The sequence below is a fragment of the Cygnus atratus genome, chromosome 4 (genome assembly GCF_013377495.2).
Source record: "Cygnus atratus isolate AKBS03 ecotype Queensland, Australia chromosome 4, CAtr_DNAZoo_HiC_assembly, whole genome shotgun sequence".
NCBI lineage: Eukaryota > Metazoa > Chordata > Aves > Anseriformes > Anatidae > Cygnus > Cygnus atratus.
The window spans coordinates 71,486,418-71,497,340 of record NC_066365.1 but is presented as its reverse complement, the minus strand read 5'-3'; the positions used below and the strand labels follow the sequence as shown (position 1 = coordinate 71,497,340).

The 10,923-nt window shown below is 39.9% G+C and overlaps 1 protein-coding gene across 1 annotated transcript in view; it reads left to right on the top strand.

The window, feature by feature from the left end:
• The first annotated feature begins 7 nt into the window (after positions 1–7).
• Positions 8–10,923, top strand: part of POLR1A (RNA polymerase I subunit A) — a 33,715-nt gene continuing 22,799 nt past the window's right edge. The window contains exons 1-12 of the mRNA XM_035547316.2: positions 8–146; positions 631–835; positions 1,441–1,590; positions 1,670–1,777; positions 2,628–2,713; positions 2,830–2,939; positions 4,793–4,879; positions 5,493–5,595; positions 6,064–6,226; positions 8,035–8,208; positions 8,422–8,544; positions 9,339–9,566. Of these exons, the coding sequence (XP_035403209.1) occupies positions 70–146; positions 631–835; positions 1,441–1,590; positions 1,670–1,777; positions 2,628–2,713; positions 2,830–2,939; positions 4,793–4,879; positions 5,493–5,595; positions 6,064–6,226; positions 8,035–8,208; positions 8,422–8,544; positions 9,339–9,566 (1,614 nt within the window). The 5' untranslated portion in view covers positions 8–69. The remainder of the gene's footprint in view (positions 147–630; positions 836–1,440; positions 1,591–1,669; positions 1,778–2,627; positions 2,714–2,829; positions 2,940–4,792; positions 4,880–5,492; positions 5,596–6,063; positions 6,227–8,034; positions 8,209–8,421; positions 8,545–9,338; positions 9,567–10,923) is intronic.

Genomic DNA, 10,923 nt, shown 5'->3' with positions numbered 1-10,923 from the left:
CTTTCCCCGCGTGGTTCCGTCCGTGGCGCAGCGGCTGCAGAGCGGCCGGGGGAGGCTCGCCTGTTCGCCATGAGGCCGCCCAAGGTGGTGCCGTGGTGGCGGTTCGCCAGGGTGTCTTTCGGGATGTACACGGCTGAGGAGATCAGGTGAGGAGCCGAGGCAGGCTTGTGCCTTTTCCCCCCGCCGTGCCCTGAGTAGGTTTGCATGTGGGGTGGAGGACTACAACTCCCATGGTACCTTGCGCGGGAGCGCCGGCCGGGCTCAATGGGCTGCGGGCGTGAGGCATGCTGGGAGGCGTAGTCCCGGTGCGACCTGGCCGTCAGTGATGGTGGCCCATGGGTTCCCCCCGGGTGCTGGGCTCCCTGTGGGGCTGTGGGGGCAAGGAGACGGCAAATAAAGGTTATTAGTAAAGATTTAAAATAAATACTTACTGTGCTATGAGCAATTGTACCCAGACAATGTAGTTAACTATACATAAATCCCTGTTGTGTGTCCAACGTGCCCCCCAAAAGATGTTTTTATCACTAAAAAAAGTCACCCAGGTGCTAAATGTCAATGCTGATTCTAACATTCAAGCGTATTCATGGCTGTTTGCTCCAGCTGATTTTTGTCCTTTTCTTTCATCTTCAGGAAGCTGAGCGTGAAAGCCATAACAGATCCTCAGTATTTGGATAACGTGGGCAATCCTTCTGTTAACGGGCTGTACGACTTGGCTTTGGGACCTCCGGATTCCAAAGAAGCCTGTGCAACGTGCATGCAGAACTTCAGCAACTGCCCGGGTCATTTTGGCCATATAGAGCTGCCTCTGACTGTCTACAACCCTCTGTTTTTTGATGTAAGTATGCTTAATTATTGTCTCACAGGTGAAATGGCTGATGGTGTTCAAGCTGCGATAGTTTGTAGTCCTTAAAAATAGAAAAGGTACCAAGATCTGTTTTTTCTCTTATTTTAACTGTAGGTCTATTTAATAACCAGTAAATGTAGTAGAAAAGCTTTGTTGTGTCGTGATAGTTCAATGTAAATAGACTTTGGCAAAATACATACTTTTCTGTAGCTATTATTTTATGCGCTATTGATAAGCAAGAGGGGGGAATGTTGATCACTAACCTGTATCACCAACTGCAGGGTGCTAACACTTAATTAAATGCATGGCACAGTAACAACTATTAGTTGTTTTCTTTAAATTGCTACTACAAACTTACGTGAACAGCTACCTACTTTTACCTTAGAATCTCCAAGTGCTTCCTGAACATTCAGGAGTTGTTTGAGCTCGAAATAGCAATATTTGTATATTTGTCCCTCTTATTCCAGAATAACTTATTCCAGAAAACTGTGCCAGTGTGGATAAGACTCAACAACCTGCCCAGCAATGTGCTGAGTGACAACCTGTGTGCGAGCCAATATATCTACTAGGATAACTTTTTCCTCTTTTCTTCCCAGAAATTATACCTTCTAATTCGAGGTTCTTGTTTGAACTGTCACATGCTGACATGTACTCGAGCTGTGGTTCACTTACTGCTAAGTCAGCTGAAGGTTCTGGAGAATGGGCTGCTTCATGCTGTCCATGATCTTGAAGTCGTCCTGAACAGGGCAAGTACTCTGTCTTTCTCCGTTCCTTTTTGAGTTGATAATACTGTAAATATAGGCTTATCTATTCCTTTTCTTTCAGTTTTTAGAGCAAAGCGCAGATGCAACAGCTCTAGAAATTGAAGAAGAGTTAAACCGCCACGTCCATGAAATATTGCAAAGTCAAGAACCAAGCGATCAGTGTTCAAATGCAAGTAGAATCAGTGTTCTTCTTAGGATATCAGATTTTGTCCTTTTAATACAGCAACGTGCAAAAGAAAGTCTCTGTTTGACTATGTAGACTTCAGATTTTGTTCCTGAGTTCTGAAGTGCGTTACATTTAGAGTGTAATGTCCAAAATCAAGCTTAAAAATATTTTCTTTGCTGGCCCATAAAAACTTAGAGCAACTATTAGGTTTATAAAATATGATTTGTTTTCTGCTAATGGAGATGTTTTTATAGTATGAATAGAATATATAAATAGTCTCATATTTCTGTCAGTATGTTACCTGCAGATAATGATACCTCTGTACAATGTGCCAGCTGTTTTGAGCTGCAGAACATTTTTTAACTCAGGCATCCGGCAGTTTTGCAGCATAACGCACATTAAAAATTGTTAAATTACGTGATTGTAATTGAATTCCTTTTCTTTTGTATGCAGATTAACGTATGATGTTAGTAAAGGGAAATATTACTAAGTTTTAACATCTTAGAGCAGATTTGCTTATAAGCCAAATTTAGTTCCTTAAACTCTTTTTTCGAAACCAACCTGAAACCCTTTGGAACTCGTGCATTCATGAGCTGTCAAAAGAAGAGTGATTTTGGTCAATCTTCTGGCTTTTAGATTAGGGAAGACCTCTAATTAGAGAAAAGCTCTAAAATTTAGCACTGACTTGAAGATTAAAGATTATTGATAAAATAAATTTTAAAAGCAAGGAGATAAATGTTGGGATTGTGTGTGTAATGCTGAGTTTGATGTAAATTAGGTAGTTTAATAAACTTGTGTCAAATGTTTTAAATTATTTTTATTATTTTTAATATTTTTAATTCCTCTCTATCAGGTAAAAAACGTTTGTGAGTGTAGAAATAAACTGATAGCACAGTTCTGGAAAGCACATATGACTTCAAAGAGATGCCCAAACTGCAAGTAAGTTTAACTACACGAGGAAGTAAATAGGTGGCATAGAGTAAAATGTTGTAAGTCTTTGTATTAACCTTTTTTTTTACCTTTGCTTTTTTCTTTTATTTCTTTTTTTCTTTTAGATCTAGAAGATCACTGGTGCGAAAAGAGCATAACAGCAAGCTGACAGTAACTTATCCTTCCACAGTGTATCGTAAGTCAGGAGAGAAAGGCACCGTGGATGAGCCAGCAGGTAAAATATTTGTCTTCTACTCCAATATGTTTGCCCGTATTTAAGATGCACAGTTTCCTAGCAACAAATATGCACTTGTATATTTAAACAAAACACTAGGCTCAGCAGTAGGGGAGTATACAATTTCCATTAAATTCCTCTAACTTTTGTAGGTTTGAGTGTCTTTATGCATGCCAGGAAAAGAAGTACAAAGGTGTAATCTCTGTCAACTGGTTTTGGGACACTGTGTTTTGGGGGGTTAGCAGATTTTCTGCTACGTTTTAAACTAGAGAGACTAGATGAAAAATGAACCTGGAGGAGGGCCAACCTTCAGAAAGAAAATCAGGTAATCTGATCTTTTACGGAAGGATTTCCTCCTAAAGAGGAAAAGACAAGAAAGTAGTGACACTTTCCAGGCTTAATTAACCCGGTGTTTGAATCTCTCAAAACTTCTTTTTTTAACTCATGTTGTATCCTTGATCCTTTACACAGCCATGTAGAATTAATGGGGATTTGTGTGAGTTATTTAACACTTGGAAAAGATTTATAAATAGAGCTTATTCTGTTTGCTTGCCAGTAAGTTAAATAATAGATTACATTTGTGGAGTTATGCCTGGAGAAGCATAGCATCAGTGATAGGTTTTCAAGCAGAAATTTCAGGTCTCTGCTTTAGCATCCTTTACCTTGCACATTCAAGAAAGGCAGGAAAGTTTGGATATCCCAATATTTTTACTTTTGAGCGATATCTGTGACTGCACTCCATGAAATTGCAGGGTACTACTTTGGGATTTCTGTTTGAAACTCTTTGACAGTCCAAAGTCTGGGGGCATGTTTTATTATGCTAGTAATTAAAATAACTGTTCTGGATGGTCAGGTGAATTGTCAGATTTAGAATAGCTTGCCTTACAACAGAAAGCTTCAAAACCAGACATGTTCTTGCAGAAGCTGTTATCATTCACATGTGAAGTACAGGTAGGAAATATCTTCCTCCTGCCAATTTTCAAAGACCAGGACTGTAATGCCACTTGATTATTTTATTTCAGTCTTACATCTTCTGGAGTGGGAAGGACCGTATAGTTATGTACATTCTGTACAGCTTGTGCCATGGTTGCTCGTTGTGTTGCACCTTGGAGGGAGTACTTTTAACTTCGGCTTTGATGCATTTATGCTTGAGGAGTGGAAAGGTTTTCCATGTGAAATAACAAAAAGAAACTTTATTTGAGGTCACGGGAAAATTGTTCTTCCTTAATCACATACTCTAGTTTCACTGGGACATGAGGGGCTCACCTGCAAGAGGAGGAGAAGCTGACACTATGGTTTTTCACATATTTCTGCTTTTCAGTAGCAAAACCATACAGTGTTTTCCTTCCTCTCAGAAATACAGCTAGCCCAAGTCTTGAACTTAAAATATACATGCCATCCTGACTGTAGCTGTTGTCTCATCCAGTCGGGTATTTCATATGAACCTCGGTCTCACGGGTAATACGTGAGTCCCGCTCGTGTCTTTCTCAGCTGTAGGTTGACTCTTGGTTTTTGTTTTGGTCAGTGGATGTGATCACAATTCACCAGTAATAAATAAATCAAATAAATATGATCAAATAAAGCATACACTTTAGCTGTAAAGAATGAGTTTTGTTTCAGCTACATATTGGTATTCACTAGTCACATAAATGGCTTATTTATTTCATACTGAGAAGGCTCACTTCATTTAATTTCAAATCCCAAAAGCAAAGTTAATGACGCTTTAAAGTAGATGTTAGCCAGTGTATTTTGTGTTATTTCCACTCCTTTTCTGTGCTGGAAACACTGATCGTTGTAAGCCAAGAAAACCTTTCAAAATAACCCTGTGTTTTTGTTTTGTATTTATTTTTAAGCTATTGATGAAACCCAGTTAGGGAAGAGAGGCTACCTGACACCAATGACTGCCAAGGAGTTCATCATGTCTCTGTGGAAGAATGAAGGTAATGCTTGTTAAGAGCAATGTTGTCTGCTGTTTTCTTTGTCCTTTAGTGGACAAAGTCTGCAAACGTTTGTCTCCGTATTAAATCCTTTTCAAATCTTTACCTTTTGCCTGGAGGGCTTCTGGTTTCAAGATAAATGTTTATGACAGAAGGGCTGGTACCTAGCGAAGGCAGAGAACTGAATTCAGTAAACTAGTTTGATCAGCTGTTCTCAAATTGTGGCTCCTCGCAAAGCTTGGCTGTTGTTCAAGGAGAATATGATGTTCACATGGTGCTGTCTGCTATTCCCCACAGTCACCTTGGTTAAAGACTGAGAGTGTATTTAGTGGTCTCTTCTTTTGAGTTACCTGTACACTAAGTGTCTACAGTTGTCAGGAAAAATCAAAGGGTTTCATGTATTAGTCATAGTCAGTGACAAAAATGACCAAAGAGAACAATAAAATTCTTTCTAAAGTATTTATGCCTAAATGTTTTTATTTTAAACAAGCTCTCTAGTATTTAACTTAGCAGGTTCTTTTGATTGACCAATTGCATCTGGGGTTTGGTGGGGGGGTTAGATTCCAAAAAGAAAAGCAGCAATAATGTATTTATCTTTTCTATTTTATCTTTTCAGGCTTCTTTTTGCGTTACCTCTTTCCTGGGATGGATTCCCATAAGAGTTCAGGATTTAGTCCAGATATGTTTTTTTTAGATCTGCTTGTGGTTCCACCTTCAAGGTAAAAAATCCCTGAAACAAATTCAAAGCAAATCATGGGTTTTACCACATACTCTTCTCAGGAGTCAGAGATGCAAACACCTGTAGTACAGACACTGGTATACTAAAATGTTGGTGGGACTTTAAAAAAAACAAAAGTGACAGCAGTAACCAATGATAATTTTACCAAACTCCTTTGAAGTTATACTAAAGGAGTGAAATAGTAGTTTTGAAAAAAGTGTATTTTGTTATTAGTATTTCAAATTACTGCAGAATATTAGGATGTTACAGCAGTAGAGTGCTGGTAGAATGTCTTAAGGAATCATTCCTCTTATGACTGTGCCAGTATAATAAATGAAGTTTCAAATGCTCACTGTTAGTTTATAGGGATTATTTTTCCTGCATTGAAGACTTAGCTTAGTATGTTTGAGATTTATTACGCTGCTTTTTGGTGACGCTGATCTGCTAAAACGATCTTGATCTCCTGTAGGTATCGTCCTGTGAATCGTATTGGAGACCGGATGTTTACGAATGGTCAGACTGTCAACCTGCAGGCTGTCATGAAAGATGCCAAACTGATACGGAAGCTCTTGGTTTTCATGGCAAAAGAACAATGTCAGCCAATTAAAACTGTAGGAGATGAAACCCAAACAGTAAGAGTTGCTGTTTATCTTATTCTTTAATATTTGGATATGTGGGGTGCAGTTTGGGTAGGTTCTTGTGTCAACTGTTTCAGTAACATTTTTTGCCTGGGCTGTTGGAATATATCCTGTTAGACATGTTCTCTAGGTATTTTTGCTCACATCTTTCCACGCAGCTCTCTAGTGCAAAGGGACTATCATTTTATGCGGACTTCTTATTTGTGGTTTTTATATTAGCCTACTGTATGTGAAACGTGGGCTCCTGTTGCTGGAAAATGAAATACGTACAGCAGAAATAGTTTGTGGTAAAACTTTCCCAGCATCTTATGAAATTAAAAATGGTGGTGGAAAAAAGACGCTTTATCTTTTAAGCCCAGTAGAGCCAATTGTGATCCTGGTTGTTTTTAAGCATTAATGTCTAGATGAACTAAAAAATTTCCAAATAACCATAATTAGTAACAATGCTTGCTTACAACCAGCCGGTTCACATGGTAATGATGTGTCACCACCATTCACCCAGGCTATGTGGCCTCATGCTGTTTTCCTATATTTGTTTTGAGAAGGCTTCAAGGAGAAAGCTAGGGACACCTCAGCTTCTGTGTTTAGGCTGTGAATCATGGAGTTTGCTTACAGGGGGAACTTGCTGCATGGTACATTGGACTGTGAATTTGCAGAGTACTAAAGATGTGCATGCTCACTCATAGTTAAGTAATAAGTGCCCTTTTCTAGTCACAATTGACATACAGTATGCAACTCTGTGGAGTTTTAAGGTTTGGGACATGTATCTCTTGCCCTTGAAATCCCCATTCTGAGAATGTAACTGTGAAGAAAACTTAAGGTAGATTCAGTCTGGATATCCCAAGCTTTTTGTGTTTTGCATTTTTTTTCTTCTGTAATAACGGTTATACCCTTGTTTTGGAGTGTCACCTGTATTCCAACTATTTTTCCTCTGCTGATAAGAAGCCTAATATTTTCTGACAGCCTTCAGACAGCCTAACGTGCTCTTTCTCCATGGTGTTTAGGCTGGAGGAAATTCTGTGTTTCTGGCAGATGTGTTCACTCCAATGTACTGCTCTACAAGAGAACAAAAGAAACTTCTTGTATCTAATTTGAAAAATAGTGCAGGTTAACCAACACACTTAACCTACAGAGCAGAAATTGATCATAAACATACTGAAAACCTCTTTTCATATTTATTCATGAATTGTGTTGTTAAGGGTTCTTTGATACCAGAGTTAGTTTCAGCTGGACTTGGTTTACATCCTGAAGTTTAAGGTTTTTTTAAACATTTTACTTTAGTTACTGAGAGTTTGGCCACTAGGTGGAGATGTGCTCTTAAAATGTTTGAGGTGACAATATGAAAAAATGTGTTTTGGAGATGACTGGTATACAGCCTCCTAGACTGTGAGAACAAAGTGATGTAAGTGCTGCAAGCTCTTGCATTTGTATTTTCATCTGAAAATAGGGCTTCCCGGTAGAACAGTGGTTCTTAGCCTACACCGACTAACCAGTAAAAAGCCAATTTGGAAAGAGGACTGTCACTTACCAAGCAATCAGCTAGTGAAATGCCACTGGAATATGTAGATGTGGTCTTTGGAGATACCCAAGTCAGTTTCTAAATCTTGACAGCAGACCAGTCCGAAACACTTAGGTGTAATAACAGTGTGAACATATCTTTAATTTTATTTTTTGATTTGGTTTCTTCAGTGAGGTGCAAAATAGTGGACAATGTTTTGTTTGTTATTTAACACTGTGATTTCAGCTTGGTACATAGTAGGTATTTCTTGGTAAGTCCAAGTTCCTATTTTCTGTTTCTGTAGGAGACCGGTGAGAGTAATGAACCTCTGGACCATTCTGTCCTGGCAACGATTCCAGGACAGACCATTGCAGATAAGCTTTACAACACTTGGATTCGCCTTCAGACTCACGTCAACATTGTCTTTGACAGTGACATGGACAAACTAATGACTGAAAAATACCCCGGTATTCGTCAGGTGGGTGGCAGGGAGAGTGTTAGAGACTTTGTGTGTCACAGCACACACACAGACACAAGCAAGAGAAATGGATGGAATAAGAAATAAGTGTTTTATTTTGTGCTCATTATGTAGGGGTTTTCATGATAATCATTACTGCAATGTCTTGAGAATCTGTCTCACGTTGCATGTTTTTGTCTTTTGCATTTTAGTCATTAACTTTTGTTTTCAAAGCTATTAGAGAAAAAGGAAGGACTCTTCCGCAAGCACATGATGGGAAAACGTGTGGATTTTGCAGCTCGATCAGTCATTTGCCCTGATATGTACATTGGCACCAATGAGATTGGCATTCCCATGGTAAGAAGAAAGAAAGGAGTATTTCTTTATGGTACAGCTGGGGACTGAGCTATACTTTAGTGTTTTCAGCTACGCAGTAAACAGTTTAAAACGTAGAGATTTACTGACCTGTCCGGACCTTTTCGTCCCTAGTGCGTCACAGTTGTATCTTACCGTTGGATGTTAATGAAGACGCAACGTTGAAGAGCAGGAAATTCTTACCATTATACTGAACACTAAGTGTAGGAAAGAGGATGTTAAAAGAAAAAAGCTTCCTTGGTTTATGAATTAGTGCAAACTTTCTAAGTAGGTTCTGTTTCTCCCTTCATCTTTGTACAGTATCTTGTAACAGGCCTGGCAGCCTTTAAGAAACAGCCATAGATATGTCTCAACCTTCATCTTTAATAACTCCCAGAGATTATACCAATCCTGATCTTGAACTTCTCATAACCAGTCTTTTCTGCTTGCCTATCTGAGAACAGTGAGCCTGGTGGTTATACGTTTTTCCCCTGTATTGTCAGTTTGTTTGCAGAATCTAAAATCATGCTTGTTTTTTAAATTGCTAATTCAGTTTTCATTTTCTGCTCCACTTGAAAATCTTAAAAAGTGCATGGTTATTAGAGTAGCGGCTTTTGAAACAGAAACATATCCATTTGGCATGACAATATGTTGAGGGGATGCACCCAAAATCTTCAAATAATTTATGTTTACACTGTCTGGATTAACGTTTGACCCTGTTTCCTCAGTGACTTCTGTTCTAAATGAAAGCTGAACAACTAGTTATTTCTCTCCTTTTTTTTTTCTTTCCTGTCTAGGTATTTGCTACCAAACTGACCTACCCTCAGCCGGTCACTCCCTGGAATGTCAAAGAGCTGAGGCAAGCTGTCATAAACGGCCCAAAGGTTCACCCTGGGGCCTCCATGGTCATTAACGAGGATGGGTCTCGTACGGTGCTGAGTGCCAGCAGCCTGACCCAGAGGGAAGCCATAGCGAAGCAGCTTCTCACTCCTTCCTCAGGGGCACCCCCGACAGGACTGAAGATTGTGAGTATGACAAAGACTTGGCTTGGCAGAACCATCCTACCTGCGTGGTGGGTTTTTTAAGTAATAATACTGCCTATGGTAGTGGTTCTAACAAGCTCCAAAAGACTCCCTGAGCAGCATTGTCTTGTCTTTTAGTAGGTGGCTTGGAAAAGGTTGAGGGAGTATGTGAGAAGAAAAGCTTGATACTTTTTTCAAATTTTAATAACCGTTTTTCCATCCTCAATTTCACTCATCTCTTAATGTGCAGTGTGTGGTGTTCATCTTGTCAAGATGCTGAAGAGTCTTTCACTTACAGCTGGCTATTCTTGGAAAGTCTCAGTAGTATGAAAGATATTATTATTCTTATGCTTTTGTGTTCCCCTGCCTCCCTGCCCTTCTCAGCCAATTTTAGAGTTTTTTCATCCCCTTTAGAACTACTGAAATGTTCTGTATTTGGAGCAGTTTTGTGGCGGTAGCCGAAATTCAGTGTGTTTGTAGAGTAGGTGCACCACAAGCAGCTGCTGTGAGCTGTGTGCCACGATGGGTGCCCATGATTAAGTACGGAGTCGAGTCCTCCCATTTTTTCATCAGCCATGCTGGGAGTGGCACAGACTAGGGGAGGAGTGTTGTTTTTTTTGGTACTGCCTGCTGTAACCTAGGATCCCTCTCCCCTTCACCATCTCATTTTGCAGATGGCAAAGCAAAAACCAACCCCACTGATGCCCATCTGTTCGTACAGACGTTATCATTAGTGCAGTGCTTGGTGCTTACATCAGTTGTTTCTCTGGAGCTGCTGGAGGATTTGAGTTCTCTGTGCTGCCGCTTAATCAACCTCTGAAACTTCTCAATCATGATATTTCCCCACCTTGCAAGCATTGACAACGTGCTGCTTAGGCGCTGGGGAGAATTGGTGTGGAAATGGCAAATGGTCTTTTCACACTGCTATGTATACCCATGTCTCTAGTAGAAGTGGGGTATAGATTTGATATTTAAGACTGAGCGTTTCTATGATGTCTCCTTTCAGAACCTATCACAGAGATAAACGCAAGAGTACAGTGCTCTTGCGAATTCTGTATTGCTTCTGTTTCCTGGATGAGCCTGAAGCCTTTTAAGAAGAGGTCTATTTTCAGACAAGAAGAACCCGTGCACTCCTGGCTTCCAGCCTAGGTGGCTGTTAAGTAAAAGTGGTGGTTGAGCTTTCACCTTCGAAAGCCATCCTCTCTCCTCAGGGTTCATCAGGGCAAACAGTATGTGCAGACCTCTGACAGGGGTTTATATCCAAGACAGCGAGTAAAAGGAGCTGCTTTTGGTATCATGTGAAGCGGAAGGGCAAGAGCAAGAAGAGGGAATACCCTATTGAACACTACAGTGGTTCAAG